General features: G+C 42.1%; 1 protein-coding gene across 2 annotated transcripts; it reads left to right on the top strand.

Moving 5' to 3' along the window:
- The first annotated feature begins 940 nt into the window (after window positions 1-940).
- rhbdf1a (rhomboid 5 homolog 1a (Drosophila)) lies at window positions 941-25,781 on the top strand. Of its 2 annotated transcripts, XM_026351109.1 has the most exons (19): window positions 941-1,695; window positions 17,482-17,626; window positions 17,723-17,862; window positions 18,332-18,439; window positions 19,781-19,994; window positions 20,136-20,342; window positions 20,506-20,628; window positions 20,720-20,883; window positions 21,108-21,359; window positions 21,465-21,576; window positions 21,698-21,772; window positions 21,887-22,048; window positions 22,140-22,240; window positions 22,332-22,395; window positions 22,783-22,877; window positions 22,978-23,053; window positions 23,380-23,480; window positions 24,392-24,545; window positions 24,690-25,781. In XM_026351109.1, the coding sequence occupies exons 2-19, from the start codon at window positions 17,510-17,512 to the stop codon at window positions 25,107-25,109; spliced, it is 2,685 nt and encodes an 894-aa protein (XP_026206894.1). In that variant the 5' UTR covers window positions 941-1,695; window positions 17,482-17,509; the 3' UTR covers window positions 25,110-25,781. The 2 variants fall into 2 exon arrangements, with proteins under 2 accessions (XP_026206894.1, XP_026206902.1); XM_026351117.1 differs by lacking the exon at window positions 18,332-18,439 and having other exon boundaries at window positions 951-1,695; window positions 24,690-25,780.

Here is a 25,781-nt window from a genome sequence, read left to right as displayed (position 1 = left end):
TGGATTCTGTGACTTTCCAACAAGAAACATTAACTAATTAAAGTCACTTGAAGGAAAGACAGTAGACTCATTCAGTAATCCCTCCAAACCTACAATTGTAGTGGCTTTACTGATTGCTGTAATGACTAATACTGTACTCTGTTTTGTATGCCTGTCCCCTTTATGTTCTGTGCTATGAAGATTTTGTAGTCGCACACCCTTTGCCATCACTTCAGTTTTGTTCAGTATATTCTTGTGTTCAAACCTCTTGAGACTCAGGGCTGTACACGCACAGTCTTATAAAGGTACACACACACACACATACACAGGGTTCACGCTTCATTTAATAAGCCTCCGTCAGCCATGTAAACATCAGCAGACCCGAACCCCACACTCATATGACACTGATATAATAGTATGTGGATGCTCTAATATGGAGAAAAATCTGGGGAACTTATGTAATAGTTAAAAGACAACCAGTTTCTTCACTGGCTCAGTAATAAAGCAGGACGGTATAAATTCACTGAGATGCACTGAGAGCACTGGGTTCGTTCAGGCAGTGGATCTACTGATCGCTGATACAATCTGAAGTCATGATCATGTGGCAACATTGGATGGTTTGTGTAAAAATGGAAAAAAGCTTTATGTAATAAATTATAGTCCTTTGACCTTTTTTGTACACTGTGTTTGTGAATAGTTGTGTATTTATACGAATTCAAGCTTAAGACAGATCCAGCCTCGCTCAAATTAGATTTTGTGGCATACGCAGTCGTTTGAAAATCCAAAACTTCAAATCCAAAACAAATATGAGAATATAATAGAGGAAGAGGAGCAGCAGATTGCAAAGCGAAGCATATTTTTAATGCCCAGAACTTCACATTAGTATGAAAATGATCTTTTCTGCACAGTCTGTGTTCATATGGATGGAAATGTTAAAGTAAGTTTTGTCTTGGCCTATACTACAACAAAATGTGCAAGGCTGTGCAAGTCGAGCATTTATTGGACAAATATTTGAGCAGCCACACTTAAATTTTCATGGAGTTATCTTTCTACCAGATGCAGCGTTATTATTGCTTGTTATTGGAAAGAACTCATCAGCAGCCTATTCTTTCTCATTGCATGCATTGTTTTATGCAGACACTTTTAAGATAATTATGGCTCCGTGTTGGAGGGAACCAGATGCACACAGACTGGAAACCCGCTGTCCCACGGTCCGGACCACGCTGTGAACATATCGCTTAGTCACCGCCGTTCATCGGGAAGCAGCGCCCCCTAGTGTACACACCGATTGGTTGGTGATCTTGCCTTGTCCACAGACCGTCTCCAGTCCAGGGCGGGGCTGACTCACCGCCAAACTGAACTGGGCTACAGCCGGCAGAGGAAAGCTTCCCCCGGGGTCGATCCATGGAGCAGTGTGGGAATGCTCTGCCCGTAGGTGCGAAGCAGAGAAGCGGACGGCAGCCTCGTTTGGGCCACATCATCCCGGACTGTCTCCGCTGCTGGCGCGTTCACAACTGACCAGATTTAAAAGGTTTCCTTTTTTTTTTTTTTTTTTGCTTCAGCCATCTGCGGGGTTTGGAAAAGGAGCGCGTTTATTCCTGCGCCGCTGTCAGGATGATGTGACAAATCAGACCAGTCATCTGCTGGCCCGGGAAAGAGATCTGCGAAACGGGATTGTTCACTGCTGGGGATCCGTCTGAGCTGCTTGTTCTAAGGGTAAGTTGGCATTATTTCGTGTCTTGTCTCCTGTGATCGCCCAATACGGAAGGCGGCCGCCAGAGGAAGCGCTCACGCGTCGTGATCGAGGGCGAAGGAGCTCCCAGCGACTAGTGAACCGGACTCATGGTCAATGAGTCCTTCACATGGGAAAGGTTGAACACACTAGTGGAGTTTTCATAGTGAAAGTAGGTTATTTGAAGTGCTCGTGTGGTCTAATTGGGTCTAACTTGAGGCCCAAACACCTTTTTAATAAAAAAAAAAAAGTGTGAAACTCCCTGCACATTCAAGAGGGTTGAAGCGGAATTAATGAGGTGTGAGATAAACCCCGTGTCCCTTATAAAGCACAGGTCGAGAAGTAAATTTACTTTTTTTTTTTTTTTTTTTTTTTACTTAAACTTTGCTAAATTCAGGACAGATTGCTTTTATTCCAGCCGCTTGATGGTTTTATTTTCAAGATGATGCTACATTAGTGTAGTGGAGGCAGCTTGACCTCATTTGGATGAAGGGAGACATCTAAACCAGAATATTCATGTAGCCTAACACATCACGCATGAAATCACACCATAACCTGACTCATTAGCATCCGTCCTCCTCTTCCTCCTTCTTCTTCTTCTCTCTCTCTCCTTTTCAGCCTCAGCTTCATCACCATTGGATATTTGTGCTGGTGACAAACAACAACATGGCACATTTCCTTTGAAATATTATAGATGGCTACACAAATCATGAAGGAAGACGTGTTTTCCATATCTTCTCCTTGCGTTCGACCTCTTTGAACCTGATAGTATTCTTTAGATCTTTGTTTTCTGTTGGATTATTGCTTTCACAAAGCTTCAGTGCACCGTGACTCAAGTGGACTCGTGTAGCAGACGGTCACAAAAGCGCACAAATTCCACTAAATCACACACATGGAGGGGGCCACCTCTATCTCGCCTGACTCATCAGAGGCTCATAGCTCCAGGACAGCGGCACACACATTAACCAGCTGTGATCTTGTTGACATCAGGAAGGTTACACATACATGTTGTACAATACCTGGGCAGACTGAAGTGAAACCATAGACATACTGTATTAGAAACTGCTGAGTTATTTTGGCAGAGGGGACACAGGAGCACATGGCCTGGTTTGCATGCCCAGTGTTCCTGAAACCTTATCACATGGAGGAAGGGGGATCATTACTTAGGGTGATGTAACCACACTATTAAAGCGGAGCCCTGATGTGTGATATTGGCAGTCATGCTCATCCCCTGTATCTACTCCAACTGGGCTCCAGAGAGAACATTTCCAAAGTGTGTGTGTGTGTGTGTGTTTGGTTGTTTATGTGGGTGCATGTGGGTACATGATCCTTGGAGGGAACTGGGAGTAGCTCTACTGAGGCAGGTGGACCAACCAGGCTGACCTGTGTTGACTAGCTGGTATGTGAGTTGTGCTGGGGGCTGCTAAGGGGGACACACTGTAGCCATGCCTGCATGACTCATGGCGCAGTATCTCGTCTGTCAGTCTGGCCAAGTGCACAGTCCTGTACAACTGCTTTGGTGTTTCCTGCAAAAAAGTGCCACAGAGCAGGTTTTTACACTCAGCGGTGACGTAATCGGTCCTCGTTAATTTAAATGTGTTTCCGTATACTTTAAAGCAGGCAGCACTTTGCAGTAGCACCATAAAGATGTTTGTCATTGGTGGTCTAATTACTTCAAGATGATGTATCTACAAGTATATGTAGTTTTTTTAACCCTCAATGAGCTAACTTTAAAGATTTGATGAGATCACACAGTCTTCAAATACGAAGCGTCTGTAGGTTTCCTGGAAGAAACCCTCTGAAATCTGAAATCAGCCTGTTCCCGGACATGGGTGTACTCTCTGTGATTGTTGGTCATTTTCCTCAGTCTCTGGACATGGCTCCATCTGAGTTTAGACAGAATGAGCGTCACTAGGCTGAACTGTTCCATGTGTGCCGAGCACATGCTTCTCTAAATAACCTCAGGCTGTTTTACCAGCAAACACATCTGGATCACTAGTCGAAAATTTCTTCTTTTGAGAGTTCTTTAGTGGGAGATCTTAAATTTACCTTCATTCATAGCCAGATAGGCCTTTGCTTTAAATGTAGGTTTATGGATTAATAATCAATAATTAAGACGCAACACACTTTAGTAGCAGCTATTTACTAACTGTAATATTTAAATTACATTTATTTCCAAGGATTCGGCTGTTTTAGAATACATGTGAAAAGGTTATGGTGCCATTCATTCAGGATAATATGATTATTCATAGCTTTTTTTTCACATTCTGTTAAACTTGACCATATAATATTTTTTCAAGCAAGTCCTTATATAAATATCATAATATCAGTATCTTCTGAAAATATATTTTGGTCATCTGTGGTTATGAGGAGCACTTATTCAGGTTCATCAACATTGCTTAAGGTTGCGTCTCAAGGCTGTAATGATTGACCCACTCCCTGTGACTGCATGAAATTCAAGAGGGTAACATTACACAGTGTTTGCAAAAGCTTAATGACTAAGTATAGAGCTACATTCCAGATTTCTGATCCTGTCATGTATTTGTCATGACAGCCAGTTTCTCCTTTGTGTGAAGACAGCTACAGTTGAGGTTGATTTGTGAATGTGGAGCATGGCAGCAGTATCTCAAGAGGTCAAACATGTCAACCAACTTGTTCTGCTACTTTAGAGACAATGCACATGCTTTCCCTCTAAATATATTGGTTACAACTGTTCCCACAACGGAGCGAAAACAGAGATTAGTTTCAAAAAGCACGTCAGGTATGGTTTAACAAGGTATTGATGGTGAGCGAGCCCACGGGCAGTGTTTGATCTAGTCCTCGCCGGTATTCTCTCAGCTCGCACCTTTTTGGTCTTTGATGTGGTTACAGTTTCGACTGAGCTGTCAGGAGAAGCAAAAGTGATGCCAAACATGCCAAATGATGAGGTCTTTGTGGACAAACGGAAAGCGTGTTGTGTCTTAGGCGTCTGTCGTGCATGTGGAATAAGGAATTTAGGCAGATACATTCTGCTTGTCAGCGGAGGAAAAAGCAAAAGACCAAAACACGCATTTGTTGTGGCACATTGATTTTAATTACACAGGAAGTGTGTAATCTACTTGTACAAATAATCATCCTATGGCTGCTTGTTTGTTTGCCTGGAAATACAGTACACTGGGTATTGCACGAACACGGAGCATTTCCCCTGTTGACTCCCAGCCATTGCATCCAGTTGTTCCCATCCCATGACATCTTAGTGGTGGCATGATGCAGCAGCAGCAGCAGCAGCAGCAGCCATGATCATGAAGTTAGTTGTGATGTAATGCTGTAATTCAGCAGCTGGGCTATTTCAGGTCTACCTCTGAGCCTCCCGTCTGCTAGTGTGCCACCCTGCCCCTCTCTCAGTCAACGGCTCATCTATCATGAGCCAGACAGCCATACGTGAACCGGCATTCACACAAGTTACTAGAAACCTCCGACCCATCAGTTTGAAGAAAGTTCAGAGATGCAACTAAATTGAAAATACGGTTTACTAAAAATATGTATGTATTTCACAGATATATGAAGCCAAAATGAGATAGAAAAGAGATGAAAAAAATATAATTTGGGGTTGGTAGTTACAGGGCAGTTTTTGTCCAGTAGCTTGTGTTCTCACTGACATTTTGTCTGAGGCTGGTTAACCTCAAGGCAAAGCTGTGGGAATGCTGTGTGTTTTTTCCCAAAAGGCCAGCACTTACACACAAGCACCAGTGACTCCTTGAACTCTGCTCTTTCTAATTGAGTGTGAAAAGCTTGAGACCGAGTTCGCGTCCACAGATAACTCATTGTATGTTTCTTTACCTTGTGCCTGACTTAACTGGATGAAATGCCTTCAAAGAAGATTTGATTTCAAAGCTCACACGGGATTGCGTTACAACGCTACATCAACCCTGTTCAGCTTGATGGTCAACTTGTGTCAAAAAACAAAACAAAACATTGCAGTCTCCTTGTGTAGTTTGTTGAAAATCCCTTTAGTGTGTACAGATGGATGTCTTTCTGTTTCTTGGATAGAGACCATCCTACATGATGAAAAGGGTTAGCTAAAATAGTGCAAATATCATTGTCCTACTGCTGATCATAAACACAATCATTCAATCAGTGCTAAAAAGTTGAAATAATATCTCCAAATTTTTGTGCGTAGCTGATCCACATGGGAGACTGGAGTGTAATCAATGCACCACAGGCCTCAGCTGCAGCAATGACAGCTTGTATAGGGTCTGTTTACTTTTTCTCATATCATTGTCAGACCATAGGACCAAACCAAGGAACATCCTGACTGATACGGTATCCCAGCGCTGTTACAGGGGTTGATGATAGTGGAGCTTTAAATAGGATGGCCGTACCCCAGCCCGCTCTGCTCCCACCTCTATCTTTGGCACAGTCGGTCGTCATACCCACAGGCTGTGAATCCTCATTGTATACCAGACTGGTAAACTCAAGTTGACTGTTCCCTGAATGGAGCTGCACACACAGTTATATCTGGACTGTTTCAACAGTCCCACCAACATCACATACCACGCACCAAACTCACTCCAGCAGCTTTCCCAGAAATGAGGGTGTGTTTTGGACTCCTCTGTGACTTGCCTTTTACTTTTTTTTTTTTTTTTGAAGAGGTGGATCTTAGTCAGGGTGAATGCTCACTTCTTGTGGCTGAACTTGAACTAAATGTTAAAATATGTGCTGAAAAGTCAAAGTGTGCCAGTGATGCATCTTTATAAATTACATTTCAGTTCCTTTTATCAGATAGATTTGAGTTAATCCGATGGACTGTTTTTTGTCAGTCAGTCTGATTTAAATGGCATCACGCCAGGCACTGAGGCGTAATTGAACAAGTACCTGATCCTGTAACTTACAACTTTCCCTCTCCGCTGCCTCTGCTTCTCTTCACACTTGTGCCAACTTTCCTTTCTAGTTGCCAGCTGACAGGGCTTGTAATTCCTCATGCCAAGGAAAATGATGTAAAGCCACTCATTTACGGTGCCCAACCGATCACACCCAGTTATAGTGAAGTCTGGAAGCCTAATACGTGGTGAACCATATTCACATAGAACAAGGCAGAACGGTACTGAACAGGAATGCAAATCAGAAATAACCTATTCTTGCAGCCTGTCGTGTTTGCGCTCTCTGTCACATATTTTAATTTTAGTTTCACTTCTCTCAGCTTGTCTGAATCAGACACAGTCTCATCACCACTATTGTATTTCCTGATCATATATCTTTCCTACATGACAGCATTTGATTGTCAAATCAACAGGTTAAGGAAGCGCAGCTTTGTGACCTGTGGAAAAACTGCCTTCATTTCCATAGACAAAGAGTCTCTGTGTTTTTTGTTTTCTTCGGTTATATCAGGAGTGACGAGGTCTCCTCCTCACTGGCCCTGTCACTGTCCCAGAGGACCTGACCCGGCCTTCCCAGTTTTCCTGTGCATTTGTTGGGAGTTTTCCACAGATTTCTCAGCCCAGCTGCACAGCTTCATTCTTCCTCCCCCCCCCAATCCTTACTTTTTATGTCTCCCAGATCCAAGCCTGGGAGACTCTGGGAGGCTACATTATTAGCTACTGAATACACAAGCTGATTATATCTTTTTGGAGATGCAGCAGTGGATGGATGTCAGTGAACTAATCTTGAAAATTTGTTTTTTTTTTCTTTTGTTCGTAGTAGACGTTTTTTTTCCAGCATGGAACTCCTTTGTGTGACCTTCAAATAATATCCTGAATAATATGAATGCTGTGGTCTAGATAAGATACACAGGCAGGGTTCATTTCGGATCAAAGATATGATTACTTGTTTATCAGGAATGTCTAAATATGAAAGTTGAAGTTGCATATTACATTGTTTAGGGATGAGATTAAATTTTATGTAATTGTGCTGCTCTTATGTTACATCTACAACATTTTGATTTAAAACCACTTACATGTACAGAGTAAGAAATACATGTTGTTTTTGAGAACAACTTTCTTTAAATACACTAGAAATGGCGCCACCAATCCCACCTCACGTTTATCTGAGTCATTGCTCTAACCATCTACGTTAACAGCCTCTGCCCAAATGTATTGTAAACCACATCTGAGTCCCACTACAGTGTCTGCGTAATTATCAGACCCATAGTTTTCCTCTGTGGGGTTAGAAATGTCAGAGATAATTTTAAGATCACACTGTAGTTATACCGTGTGAGTGTTACACTGTATTTATTCCTTGTATTTCACACAAGTTTCCAACACTAGTTCTACCAGGGTGTGCCTGTACATAATCAAGCTTGTACTGTCATCTCAAACAGAGAAAATGTTTATATGAAACACTGATGTGTAACACTAAATGTATTGCTGGTATGACCTCATCACTGTGCTGTGCTCACCTACGGCTGATACACATTCACATGTTCAACCCCGCCCACGTATGACTGTGTAGATACTGTATATTCACAGCCTGCAGAGGAGAAAATGAAAGCAGTAGATTAATAATCTCTATCTATCTGAATTTGAATAGTTTTAGCTACTGAAATCAAATGTTTAAAAGATGTAAAGGGTAGAAACCTTAATTATATATTGCTAGGGGAAAGTGGGGGTTAATCTGTGGAAAAAAAATATACAGGCCTTCTATTACTAATAGAGTAAATGATAATTCGTATTAAAACAATACATTGGCAATGTACATATATATATATATGTCAAAGCAGGTTAATTTCAGTTCGTGTCTTTAGAAAGATTTATCAGTGTTTGTGTAGAGGGAAGAGGGCCTCTGAAGCGGGGTTTTCCAGCTTTTCTAGTCCACTTGGACACATTTTGAGAAAAACATCTGAACATTTTTTATGGTTTTCTAAGATGTTACAAAAACCTAAAATCCTAATCACTGAACTAATGTTGGTTTAAATTTTGATTACGAGTGCACTGTGTGTTGCAAGATTCTTTTGAAAGAACAATTTAATCAAGTTAGCATCTCCTTGTTGTCATGATATGGATTGGTTTATCCTTTATCCTTAATAAATTATCACTTTGGAAAGTCCTAATAGTGCCAACTTGACTTTGGAACGATCTGTGTCACAAAAAAACTAGACAAGCTTCAATCTCTCTTCTGCCTGAACCCTCGTTCATGTGGCTGATGTCCATTGTCCAACTGCTGCAGGCCACACTTCCTCTGCTTTCTTCAATAGACGTGTCAGCTTCAGTGTCTCTCTACACTGAGAACTCGCTCTCAGCGCAGTGTGTGCAGGGCCAGAGTGAGCAGCAGGCCTGAGTCGAATACAGCACTTTTCTTTTTATGTGGGAAGTGACACATACTTTATCATAGCCAGGGATGGGATGTGTATGTTTACATGTGCAGTGTGGTTGTGTTTCTGTGCATGTGAGCAACTATATGTTGTTTCCGTGGTCGTGTGGACCGGACACAGAGATTGTGGCTGGTCTGCGGTGTGTTTCCTGCCTTCTTTTGCATGTCTCCCCCTCCTCTGCTCTGCACTTCCTTCCTCCCAGCACTCCTTAGTAAAATAAGCAGTAATCTGACCTCTCTCCATGCTGGTGGTCTTTCACAGAGGATGGGAGATGACGGAGCTGATGGACTGTTCTTTGTGAACTATTTTTAATCCTGTTGATTGATTAGTTCTCTAAGATAAGCCTGAGCAGTTGTGATAGGGAAGCAGGTGGTTGGCTATTGGTGCTGTTTTTTTTTTTTTTTCTATGACTTGATAAGCTCAGCTTGGATATAGCTTTCACCCATTAAAACTCCAATACATGTTTCTGCTCAACCATAATGGAATCAACTCATGTTGTCCCACACACGAGCGCTTATCTCAGCTGGGAATCTGCTTAGTGCACCAAACTTTGTCCTGCTCTTGTTTTTTTTCTAAGATCAGGCTGCACAATGACCCTTGTTCAGCCCAGTCCACATCAGGCTATACAATGCTGCCTTTTGTAGGGTTGATTCAGGCTGATATCATGGTGGAAACTATTTAGATGGGGATCACATGTTGTTAGGGCATGCTGTTTCTGAGATTCTCCTCTTACTCACTTAACAAGAGAATGTCAAACCTCCTGTAAACAATAAGGTGCTTGTTTGTAGTCTCAGGACACATGGAAGGACCGGGATTTGTAAGAAAGATGGCTGACTTTCCTTTGTTTTATAAAGTGACTTATCTCAAAGAGTGAGACATCGCAACCTAGTCTCATTTTAATAATTATTCATCATCTGATTATGATGAGTTGTGTGAATCTTTGATGATTTCATTTCGTTATCACTTCCCTATAAAATGTTTTTTTCTTTCTGAAAAACATTTCGAATCCAGTCATTTTAAGTTTTCTGTGCTATGCAGATAGAATCTCATCTTAATCACATTGCTTCTTAAACCTTGTCAGCAGAATAAAAAAATAGTCCTTTTATATATTAGACAGGCCAGATGTGTAACTGCAGCCATGTTTTTATTCAACATCTGAAGCTCTCGGCTAGGCCAAGTCCTCTGGAGTGTTAGAGTCTTGTTGAATTTCATGAACTGCCCTCAACACTCCGCTCTAGCACGCCCAGATCATTTTGCCCATAAGGTTGCACATACTTGCTATGCTTCAGTGTTGAGTTGTACACTAGGTTTTGGGTACTGTTGCAGGTGCCAAGTTCCCTCGTAGGGTGCAGCTGGAGATAAAGCAAGTTGATGATAAGCCCCTACAGTAAACAACTAAGTTTCAGAAGCTGGATTCCCAGCCTAAAACTAACAACATACCAAGTGCTTTATCCCAAAGTGGTGTAGGCCATGTCACTGTGAGCCGACACTTGTTATAGTATAAAACCATATCATAAAAGAAGTCATATATGTGCACATACGTAGCTCATGCTGAGGGAGTTTTTTTTACTGTTTTTTACTGTCAGCTGCTTCCTTAAGATTAGAGGCACAAACACGACTCTGGACATGATACGGATTAACTAAGCGAGTCTCATTTTTCCACTGAAGTGAAGACATGTCTTTGCTATTTGCCGTTGTGCGTTTAAACAGGCCCATTAACTATGCTGAGAAAAGAGTTGCTTTAGCCTACGGGCCTCAGCCATGTGCGCAGCAGCTCCAGTAGGAAGCATGTAGTAAATAATTTACCTGTGCAGAATGGCTAAATAATTCAAGTGCTGAATTAACTATGCATGTAATAACGTTTCACCTGTGTAGCAAAAGGGAAGAAAACTTTGTGCTTAAGCAGAGCTGATATTGAGTTTTTGTAAACACAATGAGATTAAATAATTGTATTCTTGTGTAATCTTGGTTCCTGTGTACTGTTAACATGTCACACCGCCTCAACGTATTGATTTCCTGTGCAGGATATTGCTGCACAGTGAAAGACCGGGTCTGGTGCTGATAAAACAAGCAAGCGTGCACCCACCTGACTGTATATTAAGCTTTGTATAGGAAGACAGGAAGGGGTGCAGGTACGATGATGAGGAATACAGATATTATTTCTGATGGTTCCATTTCTTGCACAGAGATAAATGGACACATGCACCTCCTATTAAATCAGCTTTTGTGATGTGTTGTCACATTTGCTTTTGTGAAACAACCCGCCTCCCAGAGATTTGGAGGTTGTTGTGTTTTTTTTATGTGTTACAGTTTCATCAAGAAGTGTGTTTGAAATGCAGGTCTGTAAATACACTACATGCACACAGCCCACTGTTAGAAGTCCAGTTTTACTTTCATGAGCTATTCATATCTTGGCACTTGATCCTGTCATTTAGTAAACACTGTTATGACAGTGAGAGAGCCTGGCAAGTCTGTCACTCCAGGCTGGAACCACTGAGACTAAAAGGTTAAGTCTCTATTGTAAAGTCCCACTGGGTGCTGACAGTCCGAGGTAAAGACACGTTGAACACAATGGAGAAAAGGCATGAATTACTCTGTTCTTCTTGGCTGTGACTGTCGTCCATGCCCACCTTTAACCCCCCCCACCTTGCCAATAACAGCAGACCTGCCTTCCTACCATTCCTGCCCCTCAGCTAGCTGTGACACTTGATCTTAGGGTCAGCTGCAACAGATATTTCGGCTGTCTGTGTGTGTGTGTGTGTGTGTGTGTGTGTGTGTTTTTTTAATTTTGTAAGAGCTGGTTTGGTATGACAGCCTGTCACATGTCACCAGGGTCAACTCAGATGACTTCAGCTTTACTGTTGCTCAGCACTTCACTTTCTGCGGCTGTGCATTTTCCCCTGTAAGATGGGAAGAAAGAGAAATAGAGAGAGCTCTGAGGCTTTCAGGCTAACTACTGGACCACAACTCAGTCACCAGAGTAGCCACAAAAGAAGAGACACCTGCTGACAAATGCTGCGGTTTGTTCCTCGGTTATATCATACTTGTGACTGTATCCAAAACAACTTCCACAACTGGTGAAGTCACCTGGTATTAATGTCTCCAGTATAGCATATTTATATTTAGGGGCACTTTCTGTTCTCTGTTTCTGTTCTACTCGCCCAAATGAAATATCAGTGGGTTTGTATCCTTGTCAGCGTCTTAATTCATCCCAGCCGGAAGCATAATGGGCTATTTAAAGATCAAAAGAATTTTTCTGCTGTTAATACGCAGATGGGCCTCATATGCCTGCAGGGGCCACAGAAAATGCATGCCTGCAGAGTGATTACATGCAAATAATTTATATTATTTATATACATGGGTGTGGGTGACTTGCCAGATCTGTTGCTTCTTCATATTGTTTACCACATTCTCCACCCTCCACCCTGTCACTATGTGGTCATGAGTTTCTGCTCATCGTTACGAAATCCCATTGAAGGGAAGTGTAGCTCGTGTAGAATACATAGAGGTCGATTTCCCAATGACATTTAATTGGAGAATTATTTGCTTTGTATGGGTTTTTGTATTCAGAGGAATCTTAACCAAGGACATTGGTTAGCAGTGAGAGAATAACTTGGGGAGAGTAACTGAATGACATAGTTTCCCGCCCATTGTTTCCAGTTTAAAACCTCACCTCCAATACAGAGTGAGACTTAAGAAACAATGGATAGTAGGAGCATTCATAGTGAATGACTAACTATTAAAGCATTGGGAAACCCAAACATGACCTGTTCATACCACCAGGTTTTTAGTAATGCAATGTCAAAACACAAATGTGTCCTAGAATCTTAATAATAATAATACATCTAAATCCTACTTAGTTTACACAGAATTGTAGCAACATATAAAAAAAAATTAAAACATAAAAAAATGTTTTGGTAATAATTTGACCAAAGTGGTTACAAACTAGATAAACCAGCAGCAACAACATGCAGGAGGAACAAGGATCTGAGGTCAGGAAGTGCAGCGGCTCTCAAGAGTGAGGTAACTGGACTTCTCACTACTCAGATTAATGGGGTTATCCATCATGGCGCCTGCATGTCTATGCTAGGCAACAAGTCCTCATCTCTACTGTCTATCCTGCCCCTATTATCCCTTCCAGAAGCAAGCGGAGCAGTACTTGGCCAGCCACCTGAGGCTCTGTCAGCTTCAGTGGCACAGCTCTGTCAGCCACCCTCAGTGTTGCTGCAGCTAGCCCGCCTCCTGTAGAGTAGTGCATAGCAGTAGGGTACACACAGTACCCGGAAACCTGTCCATAATGGTTAGAGCGGTTTCTTGCTCTGCCATTTCAGCTTGGTTCAGTTTCAGCCAGAGGTCTTAAGGAATGTTGGTTTGGCATACACTATAATTAAAAATGTCTGTGTATAGAGAAGATTTTCAAGAATGTAGAAATATTTCACAAGATTATCCCATAAATGTTTAATTAACAAGTCGTTAGAGCAATTTGTAGTTTGTAGATAGTATGTGTAGTTTTTTTGTTTATTTGTTTATACACAGAAGTGAAGGGAGATTCTGGACAATACATGTGCAAAAAAGATGACAGATTCAATAGACTCTATTGCCAGATTACTATTTTATTTATGATGCATGAGAAAGAGCATCTTTTTGAGCCTCTGGGTATATTTGCAGCATTGCAGCAGTCTAAGAAATATAGTAAAGCACAAAATTGAGCACTAACATGGCTCCCACCCCCACTTGGCTTTTTCGACTCTGCTCTTAAGTGTGTTGAAGGTGGCACTTAGAGCTGAGCCTGTCTTGTGTTTGACTATAAGCCTCACCTGTGACAGCTGGGCCTCTGTTCTCATAAGCCAGTCCCATTTGCTGCATGACTTGAGACCATTTACCATGCAATTATTTTAAACGATGGCATGGAAAACGTCATTCGGCCTGAGTTTGTATGCGTGACATACAATAAATTGCAGCTCCCCAGACAGAGGAAGAGAGCGCTGGTTATGCCTGTCAACCCGAGTCATTATGGCCTGCTGGACATTCCTGCACCTGATGAGACATCAGCTTGTCCTCTGCATTTTGTCCGCCTGTCTTCCCTTGTCTAATGGAGAGAACAAGTGGCCGGGAGAGGAAATTTCTGCCTGGGAATTAAAAACAATCAGGGTTGTGATGGGTCTCGTGATTGAGTAGGAAGTGTTAGTTTCTCACAAGGAGAAAATGACGGCAGGAAGCCAATCTTGTGAGGCACTGTGCAAAGTTATGGGTGTGGGTGTTTTCCCTCTTCAGATGCGAATATTAGACTCACATCTTTTATAGAAACTAGATTATATCGTGGTGATCTGAAGAATGTGAACTTCATATCAGTTGTGGGTATGACAACACTGTGAGAAACTATTAAACAACATCTCAACCAGAAAACTGCACAGTCACCTTGACTGTAAGACATTAACTAAGCAGCTGGTCAAGTTGAATAGTTTAAATAGTATAGTCTTGTCTCACTAAGCCACAGCTTCAAGATGGAATTTCTTTTACTGCCAAGCTTGACCATGAACAGATAACACACACTGTCAAGGCAAGGCTAATCCTCCAGCCTGGATAATTGCCAAACACAGAATTCAATCATCTATCCTTCCCTCAAGGATATCTGCTTGTCAAGGACTTCCTGCCTATGAAGACCTGTCTCTCTCAGATAGGAGCCAGCCTTGGATCCCACCTTCTATATGTTGTGATTTGTGATTGTCACTCAAAGTAGAGATGACTGACATGAGTGCTCCCTCGCGGTGAGGAATGACTCAGTGGCTGTTATGGCCATGATTCTGTACTGTCAGGAGCGATGACTACGCCAACTGTTCCAGCTAAACTCCTCCTGAGACGTGAGTTTCATGCCCACACCAGTTCAGCTACCATGTTGACTTTGGAGGAAGAAAAAAGAGAATGAGAGAGACACACTTCCAAGCCACTTGTCTTATTGAACACTGAACATTTTACTCTGGGCTGTGACCAAATGCCCTTTACAGCCCAGTAATTAGCAGGGTAATGGAAAACCATAACAATGGCCACGTGGCATCACTAATGACTCAACATCCAGTTTTGTTTGCATCACCTGTAAGACGACATGCCTACATTATGTGTTGGAAGTGTATGTGGGTTGATTGGAATGTCTTCTGTTTTGTACAGATGTTTAGAAATGTCTGTGGTCTGTGGTCATTTAGGGCCGGCAGATACGTCAGCTACCAACTCATTTCATTTACATGCATTCAGAAATGTTATCAAGCAAATCTAATGTTTCGGTCCCGACATTTATTTTAATAAGGTAGCCAAAAAATAGAAGCAACTTCTAGAATAATGCATGACTCCACCGCCCACTATGATCTCAATATTAAACATACAGTATTAATCTGAGTAAGTAGACAGCAGCCATACAAGAACTATGAAGCTCTAATTGCCTGGAAATGGGAGTCACTCACCACATGCAAGTTAGTGAAACGAAATGTGTGGGAGATGGCAGACAAGAAAAAAAAACCTAAAGCCGAAGGCTGGAGAATCTCAGCACATGAACACTGGGAGTTAGGTAGTTTGCTTCCACCCATCCCTCCTTCATTCTCTGAAAGCAGAGCAGTATCAACACCTAAACAGGGCAAACACAGTTAACAGGAGGAGCCAAAGCTTTAGCAATCAGACAATATTTAGCATGGAGGAAAAATAGGTTCTCTCACTGTCTACTTGCAGTACTGTCTCAGTCTGTTCCTGTTTGCAAACCTGAAGCGAGCGCTCCCTCCCCTCCCAGATCTGCTCTATATCTGGAGCCCTGCTGTTCGAACTAATGGTGAAAGTAATTAAATGTCGTGTGTTCTATCCTGGGGCAAGAGAGAGGGCTGCGGTTGCAACAGTGAGTGGTGCACAAATCGAGATACTAGTGTCACATTTGCATTTCCCAAATGTCAGTCGCAAATCCGCGAGAGAGATAAAGTCTGTGATAAATCGATTTACAGGCATATGAGACTGCAGTTGTTTTTTAAAATAATGTGTTGAAGGGGAACAGTTAATAGCCTTACAAAATTCATCCAATCATCTCTTTCTCATACTGAGTCTGACTCTGCACCAGTTGGCTTTAGTCCAGTCTGCTTTGCTAATCTGGTATCACAATCTAGACGGTGTCACTGGAGGTCAAACAACATTCAATCTATAAGCCTAATAGGTGCTCAATGTCAAAACCTTAGCATACAGTGAATGAAAGTGGAAACCCCACTGTAAGGCAGATAGTGGCGGAAATATAAACATGAGGTGACCCTGGGTTTTTTTTTTTTTTTTCACGTGGGTTTGAAGCCACAGGTTGACCATGTGCAGAACAGTTTCCTTCTGAGTTGAGAAATATCTGTCAGCAACATCTACACCATATTTAAATATTAACACATTGGTGATGACCTCTGCTGCCCTCAGTTAGAGGTCTTCCTCCTTTTTCTGCTGAGATGTACATTTCCTATCACCACTTGGGCTAAAACAGAAGCCCGTAGCGCATTAACATGGCTGCATGAAGCTACTGTGGCCACTAGAATCTGTTAACTTCTCTAAACAAATTGGAGATGCAACTAGAGATGTGAGCATGTGCCCCTGGTGTGGCTTTGTGTGACAATGCCATCTTGTGAGCTACTTTAACGTAACAAATTTATTTGGTGTTGTAGCAGCTGAGGAGACACCCTGTTTTGTGAATGCACACATTTGCATTTCACTGTCTTCCAGTCTGCGGAGTGCAAGATTTCTTCAAACAATGATAAATGCAACACTATGCATATGCATACACACATTTTATGATACTTTAGTGTGATGTTAAATGATGGCTGTGTACTGTAAAGAGGTAAAAGAGCAATGTTTTCCATGGGAATCATGGGAATTAAAATGACTGAATTAACAACCAGACCTGGAGCAGTGGGGTTCGATGGTGGGATAATAAATGAGGGGGCTCTTCATAACAAGGCTGCAGCTTCAGGCAGGTGGTCTGATGCTGAAGTTTACTGTGCAACTCCTGTGGCTCGCAGGCCTCGTCATGGGAATGCACACACCATCATTAGACTCTGATTGATGTCTGCTGTAAGCAGCAACGTTTAACCACAAAGCAGGATTATGTTTGATTTAACTGTACTATTAAAGGATTATTTTTAAGACTACAAACTTCCTCAGTCTGCAGCACATGTATTTATTGCTTTTTTATATTGGCTTTGTGAACTGTTTCGGGGTAAGGGGGTAAACGGCTACAGACTGCTCTCTTTGGTTTCCCTTTTACTATCTAATGAACAGAATAACGTGAACACCCATGCTTGAATAAAAAAGAGGCTTTTGCACCCTATTCTGAAGCGCAAATCATTCATAACCATCAATTTTATACCCACAAACAAAAGCCTTCAAATTTCTATTACTACTACTGTTAATACTGACAGCTAGTTAAGATTGCACGTGATTCACCGAGTCATTATAATAATGACATGTTCTCCCTGTGCAGCTGGCAGGCCTTGGGTGGGACAGAGAACATGGCTGAACTACGGCGGGAGAGCACCAGCAGCCTGCAGAGGAAAAAACCTCCCTGGCTCCGACTGGACATTCCCACGGCTCAGATGTCACTTGATGAGCCTCCCACTTTTGTTCAGGTGCCCTTTTTCACTGAATTCCCTTCTCATCGTTGTCATTTTGTCATCACTTGTGTCCTCACTTTTTCTGTTGGTTATGTGTTGTTTCCCAAGTAGCCAGTGAAGAGGCAGGGGTTCCTGCGCAGTATCAGCATGCCTGTGGACAACTCTCACCTCCAGTCCCCGCCTCGTGACCTCTTTGACACCCGACGACCTGTCTTGCAACGCCAGTCATCCATTACGCAGACCATAAAGAGGTAAACACAGCTAGAAAAACACAGACTGATGAATTCATGCAGCATATTATACTAAATATTGCATCTCATTTGCAGTGTAAAATAGTAATTGTTTATATCTGATGTACATTTCTTGGCTTTGCAGATGAATAAATGACATAAGATGTAATATAGGCAGCACATATTTATATGAGTGTTTTAAGTTACATGGAGGATATTAGCAGGCCAATGGCATCAACAGAGTTTTTTTTCCTTACATCTTTTCAAATTGCATGGCTACTTCTGATTAACCACCTCAATGGCTGGTATTACCTTTCCTGACAAGTTTTAACCTAACAATTCTGCTTTGCTTTCTCTGCATGACGGCTACAGCACTGTCCAGCTGCACCTTTCCTTCTCACTGCCTGTTGTTGTCTTTTCTCTTTCCTCCTCCTCCTCCTTCCATCTGTCCCTTCTCGCCACCTTCCGGCCCTGCTCTGCCTGGTCACAGCAGCAAGAGGGTGCACTTTGAGCGGATTAACACGGTGCCCATTAAGGGCCAACGAGCTGCTCGTCGTAGCACCAGGAAACACCACTCGCTCTCCAGAACCCTGCTCAGGTATGGCAGGAGGTCCAAGATTGCAGGTGGTTAAAGGTGTGGTGTGTACTTATAAGTCTACCATAGGGAAATAAATGACTATACTTTGTTTATTTAGATTACAATGTTAAACGTGTGTCACATATGAGACACCGATCACAAGTTCACAAGAATTCTTAGTCACCGGCAGCACCTGTGACTCATCCACTGCCACAAAGATTTTTTTTTTTTTAATTAGTCATAACAGGACCCGAAACTAAAGGCTGTCATTTTCTTGTTGGAAATTCCGCCTGTTTTGTCTGAACTACAGTAAGGACCCAGCCAGCCAGAGGGAGGGGTCACTAATGTCTTTGCACATTTGTCAGATTGCATCCAACGTGATAAACTGCTGCTCCTGAGTGCCATTTGTTAGTGAGCCAGCATTTTAAGGCTGACGTGCCAGAGATCATGGCCTTCTTTAGTGGACACTGTGTTCAAGCATAGTCAGTGAGATTAAGGTTAGTGAAGGAACGGCCACAGTAGCAAAGATAGTTACATGTGTGTGTGTTATACAATATATAGACATATATTATGAGCAGGACCAAACAACCAAAAATGATTTACTGAGAGAAAGATGGAGCCGAGTTAGAGAGAAATAGATTAACTACAATGAACATTCACTCTGCAGCTGCTAATTAGTGAAGGAACAGCTAGCTCGCCTGAACTTTCCTTTGAAGAATGTTTCCACGTCCACTTCCTGGCCTGGGGGTGCTGTAACGTTGTTTGCTCTGGTACTTATTAAGCTTCGGCTTCACAACATGATTACGTGTGTATTCATACTGGGGTGGTGGAATGGGCATATGTGGGAAATGGAGTAGGACAAAGAAGAAACGCCTTAGAAAACTGCCTCATTCTCTGTGTTAGTTGGATTTCATGTCTGTGTCGTTTCTGATGAGGGAAATTTAAATATGTTGGTATTTGTTTGCAGCATCAGAATTCCAGTAATGCTCTAGGCCTCTCTTTCTTCAAACGTGTCAACATTATGAAAGTGTTCTATGCATACAGTGTGTGTCAATGTATGTCTACCTGGCTACCTGTCTTTCTCAATTTGTCTTAGAATAAATATGTCCAGACTCGTTCCCCCTACAGCCCCCATTTTGTTGTAATATCTAGGACACTTTTTCTTTTTTTACGTCGCTGATAAGGTCTTATCAGTCCCACATGTTTGCTGATCCAATTCTCTAAGAGCCGATCTATTAAGAGGGTTAACAATGATGCCTTTGTGTCTCTTTAGCAAGCTTCATCATGCCAGAGAGGATAAAAATCTTTGTGTGAGTTTTGGTGACCCAGATCTGAAAGGTCAGTTTTTTTTTGTGGCATTAGGGGAACAGCGGACTGGTTTGGCGTCAGTAAGGATGGCGATGCCACGCAGAAATGGCAGAGGAAAAGTCTGCGCCACTGCAGCCTGCGCTATGGAAAGCTGAAACCACAGGTGATCCGAGAGATGGATCTGCCCAGCCAGGACAACATCTCCTTAACCAGCACTGAGACGCCACCTCCCCTTTATGTCCCTACTTCACAGCATGGCATGCAAAAGGTGAAGGAATTCACATATTGAATCCATATTTTTCATGACAATCATGTCAATGCAACATGTAAGGCAGATGTTGGACAAAAAGAAGATTTCTTAATAATGAATTTCGTTTGCTTACATTTTTCTGTCTCCTTTGTCATCCAGATTGTGGACCCATTGGCACGAGGACGAGCCTTCCGTATGGTGGAGGAGGTGGATGGCTATAGCGTGCCTCAGACACCCATCACCCCCGGGGCTGCCTCTCTTTGCTCTTTCACCAGCTCCCGCTCAGGTCTCAACCGACTGCCTCGCCGCCGTAAGAGGGAGTCTGTGGCAAAGATGAGCTTCAGGGCCGCAGCAGCACTGGTCAAGGTAAGTAAGAGAGGAAGATTGAGCGAGACCGTTAAACACTTAAAATATGCTTTTAAAAATAATTTATAGGAGGAAAGAGAGGAATGTGTATATATTCAATGTTATAGTGCTGTGTTACTCTATAAATGCATATACTGCATATCTATGTTAATGTGCTTCTCAGGGGCGCTCATTACGGGAGAGCTCTATGAGACGGACCCAAAGGCGAAGCTTTACCCCTGCCAGCTTCATGGAGGAAGATGTGGTCGACTTCCCTGATGAATTGGACACATCTTTCTTTGCCAGAGTACGAGAGAAAAACTATGTTATTTTGCTGATATTACTGTAAAACAATCAACTGAATAATAACTATTTACTTTCCACTGTGTTCCTTTTAGGATATTCTGATGCATGATGAGTTGTCCACGTATGCAGATGAGGTGTTCGAGTCACCCTCTGAGGCAGCCATGAAAGAGGCAGAGCCTAGCAGCAAGAAGGATGAGACAGAGCTGACAGGCAGTGCCCTAGATAAAACAGAGCTGGAGAGAAGTCACCTCATGCTGTGAGTTACTCAGCAACTTGGGCCACAGTGCTTGTAATTTAGGTTGTGTTGATACAAACACTGATTAACACTGGTCCATCACACTGAAATTGTTGCTCGCATTAAATGCTAAACCCACTGTTTCCCACTTTAAAAGCCACAATTACATTACATGATGAATAAAAAAGGAAATATAGAACGAAAACCCTCTTAATTTCTGTCTCTCCACATGTGTCCTCTCCCAGTCCTCTGGAACGAGGGTGGCGTAAAGCCAAAGAAGGAACTCCAGGTCCACCAAAGGTCCCCCTGCGGCAGGAGGTAGTGAGCGTTAATGGACAGCGTCGTGGACAGCGCATTGTTGTACCTGTCAAGAAGCTCTTCGCTCGAGAAAAGAGGCCTTATGGGCTGGGCATGGTAGGGAAGCTCACAAACCGCACCTATCGCAAGCGTATTGACAGCTACGTCAAGAGGCAAATAGAGGACATGGATGACCATAGGTATAGCACTGTTCCACATGTCTATGTAATGGGTAGTTTTATTTCTCTGCTTTCCTCTGTGGTTATTTTCATTTCTAATACAGTACATACTTTCTGTCTCTCTAGGCCTTTTTTTACTTATTGGATCACCTTTGTTCATTTACTTATCACTATCTTGGCCGTATGTATCTATGGTATTGCGCCGGTGGGCTTCTCCCAGCATGAGACCGTTGATTCTGTGAGTCCCAGCTCAGTTGTGACGAGCGTCTCTGTTAAATGCACTTTCACAGTAACCTAATCTCTTTACAACTCTCTCATGTTATTTGGATTGATCATAATTTGCATATCTTCTCTTTTAGGTTTTAAGAAACAAAGGTGTGTATGAAAATGTCAAGTTTGTACAGCAGGAGAACTTCTGGATTGGGCCAAGTTCTGTAAGTACATTTCTCTATGCTGATTTGTTTTGCAGATAAAAATAATAAAAGCAAAAGTCAGGTGTAAATTATTTAAAGAGATATGACATTTAAAGAAATTATCTGCATTTTTAGGAAGCTCTAATCCACTTGGGGGCCAAGTATTCTCCATGCATGCGGCAGGACAAGCAGGTGCATGAACTTATCAGGAAAAAGAGAGCTATCGAACGCAACTCTGCCTGCTGTGTGCGGAACGATCGCTCTGGCTGTGTCCAGACCTCAGAGGAGGAATGCTCGGTCTGTAAACAAACCCAGCTCTTGGTTACGTGGTGCTTGACGTACAGGTCAAAGTGGGCAATTCTCATTTTTTTGCTTTTTCTTTTTCCAGAGTACTCTGGCTGTGTGGGTAAAGTGGCCAAAGCATTTCAGCGCTCCACAGTTAAATGGTAAAGAAAGACAGTTTGGCTCAGTGTGTCATCAGGATCCCAGGTGAGGTGCAAAAGCATTTGTTCCACTTATAGCTTACAGTATAAAAGAACTGATTTTGGTGGTAACGTGCATACGTTTTGTTTCATTACAGGATATGTCTAGAGCCCGCCTCAGTGTCTCCCCATGAATGGCCTGATGACATCACTAAGTGGCCTGTGAGTACAGTAAAAGCTTGTCTGGTTATTTTAACCTGGTTGTTTGTTATATCACAGGTGATCACTCTCATACGGTTCTTATGAAACTCAACTATTTGAAAATTAAACTGATCTGCCAGCACTGAAACTAACACACAACCCCTGGTGCTGTCAGCGTTTGTCCTTTCTGGAAAATATGCAAATATATTAGTAGAAACACAAACAATACTAGACTATTTTATGTTAAATCCAGCAAAACAAACAGTAGTAGTAGTTCTAGTTGTGCTCATATCCCAATTGGTCTAAAAGTGCACTGATTACTGATTACATTTCTATTACTGCTACATTAGAAACTATATTGGAATTAAATTTTAATAAAGCTTTAAATGTTGTTGCTCTGGGTTTTAGATTTGCACCAGGTACAACACAGGGAACCACACCAACCTGCCTCACATAGATTGTACCATCACAGGTCGGCCCTGCTGCATTGGAACCAAAGGGAGGTGAGGAGTGAATTTACAGAAATGATTTACCCTGTGATAAATGGAAACATGGTGGAAAACTAGTTTACTGTCCTAATAATTCTGGATTGTATTCCTCAAGGTGTGAAATCACATCCCGGGAATATTGTGACTTCATGAAGGGCTACTTTCATGAGGAGGCTACCCTCTGCTCCCAAGTAAGAAACTCTCTCCTTACACACAGATGAGGAAGGAACACATCATCTCTGAACTTTTTGTGCTATGTCTGTGGTTATTGCTAATTTGGCGCACTGCCTTGCGTAATTTGTGAATATCAAAACAGATTAAGTGAGATCCCACCTAAGATTTCAGGGTAGGAAGTGTGTAGGAGTATTTCTTCATTTGCAAGTTATTTGAGATCCTAGGTTCACACATTAATAGTATGTGTCATATTTTTTTTCTTGATGATATCTCTGTGGGTGCAAGTTTTAGTATCATTGAGCAGCGCTAATTAACACTGTATACGTTCTCTGCTCGTCATCAGGTGCACTGCATGGATGATGTATGTGGACTGTTGCATTTCCTCAATCCAGAGATCCCAGATCAGTTTTATCGACTCTGGCTCTCTCTTTTCCTGCATGCTGGGTGAGTCAATAGCTATCAGGATCTTATAAAGCAGTTTTGTTTGAAGATTGACTTCACAGAAGACACAGACAAAAGGAGAAGAAAGAAATATAATTGCACTACTAAAGACAAAGTCGTTTATAAGTCAACTTAGCTTAATTGAGATAAGTTTATCCAACTTACTAGTTGGATCTACTTGAATATTTTAAATTGATGTTGAAGTTCAACTTTCTTAATTCATTTAAGTGTTACCTGTTATAGTCCAACAGTCCAGATAAGTGTTTTCAAGGACTGTGTTTGCGCCAAGCGTTGAGGCTGATTAAAAGATTTAGCCAAATATGCATGACACATCCAGATGTCAACAAGTAGATATGAAGGTAGAAGAAAAACAATCAACAGCTGCAGGAATATAATAGAATGTCTTTACAGATGTACTACACATAAATATTTAGTTAATGCTCAACAATTTTATATAGTGAAAAAGACAATAATAAATAATGTTGGATAATACAATGTGAATCTCCCTGCCAGGTGAACCAGCAGTGGTTATTTTACTATCATGTGCTTATAGCTCCAGCAAAACTTCCATATGTCCTAAACATGTTCACTTTAGACCTGCCAGTCAGTGAGCACATAGAGCTGTCCTTACACTTAAGAGGAGCAGCACTTTATCTCCACGCCGCGGGTTGTCTGTCTCCTGAGTAATTAAGCAAAGTGCCCTCACCACACAAACTCATTAAGCTTCAGTGAGATCGAGAATGATTTTGTTGAGGGGTAAAGTTATTCCCACTCAGCTATTGAGGGATTTACATACAAGGAGCACAGGCGGATTATCTTCCCTCACGTGTGACTCTTGGCCTACATATACACACACAAAAAAAAAAAATCACATTGCACTTACGTGAGCACTTTGTCCGCGTCTGTCCTCTCAGGATCCTTCACTGCCTGGTCTCTGTGGCCTTCCAGATGACCATCCTGAGGGACCTAGAGAAGCTGGCGGGTTGGCTGCGCATCTCAATCATTTACATCCTCAGTGGTATCACTGGCAACTTAGCTTCAGCCATCTTTCTGCCCTATAGAGCGGAGGTAATCATCTGTTCAACACACACACACACTCAGTTACATATGTTTGTCACGGGTTTCTACATGTGAATTCACCAAAAAGATTTTTTTTTATCTCATTTGTGATGTTTTCTCTGTTCATTTCTCCCTCTGCTGTATTTGTCTTAGGTGGGTCCAGCTGGTTCTCAGTTCGGGATCCTGGCCTGCTTGTTTGTGGAGTTGTTTCAGAGCTGGCAGATCCTGGCCCAGCCCTGGAGGGCCTTCACAAAGCTGCTGTGTGTGGTGCTCTTCCTCTTTGCCTTTGGGCTGTTGCCCTGGATCGACAATTTTGCCCACATTTGTGGATTTATCTCTGGCTTCTTCCTGTCCTTTGCCTTTCTACCCTACATCAGCTTCGGCCGCACAGACCTTTACCGCAAACGCTGTCAGATCATTGTTTTCCTGCTGGTGTTTGTTGGGCTCTTTTCAGGCCTTGTGGTGCTCTTCTATGTCTACCCAATCAAGTGTGAATGGTGTGAGTTACTCACCTGCATCCCTTTCACGGACAAATTCTGCGAAAAGTACGACCTCAACGCTCACCTTCACTGAAGTGCGGACAGTGTGAGCACAGCAAGAAGGCATCAGATCCAAAGATGTGAACTGATGTGGTAACAGCCAGTCTGTGTCTGCACTGTACCGATGTGTGGCCGGGGCATTGTCGCCCCCTCTCTGTGAACTATGATAATATGCTTATGTCTTTTTTTTTTCTTTTTTTTTTACTCTGTCAGTATGAATACCTATGCCACTCATCACAAGGACTTCCTTTAATCACCTCTATGTTCTACAACAGTCATTGTCACTGCGTCACTGTCCAGTGAAACAAGGTATGGCACCTATGAACCTCATCAAAACTCCCAACTGCCCTTATACACATGAGGCAGAAATTAGAGATCCTAGCGCCGGTACAGAGAGAAGGAATATTTTATTTTAATTTCACAATCCACAGATTTTATTATTTTTATTATTATTATTATTCAGGCAACCTTATACAGAAGCAGGGACAAGAAATCAAATAGTGATACCTTTGGTGCCTTGTTTAATAAATGTACCAACTACTGCCATATTTTTGTTACATTATGCTGAGCACTCGAATGTTTTAATTGTTTATTGCTTCTCAAGAAGTGATGGTTGTTTTGAACATGGTAGTGTTTTAGCTACCTTTACTCACATGTATCTGATGACAACAGTAAAAACAAATCTACAAATTAAAATGGTCTGTGA

This window comes from Anabas testudineus, chromosome 8 (assembly GCF_900324465.2).
Source record: "Anabas testudineus chromosome 8, fAnaTes1.2, whole genome shotgun sequence".
NCBI lineage: Eukaryota > Metazoa > Chordata > Actinopteri > Anabantiformes > Anabantidae > Anabas > Anabas testudineus.
The sequence above is the reverse complement of the archived record's forward strand: the minus strand, read 5'-3'. Positions and strand labels throughout refer to the sequence as shown.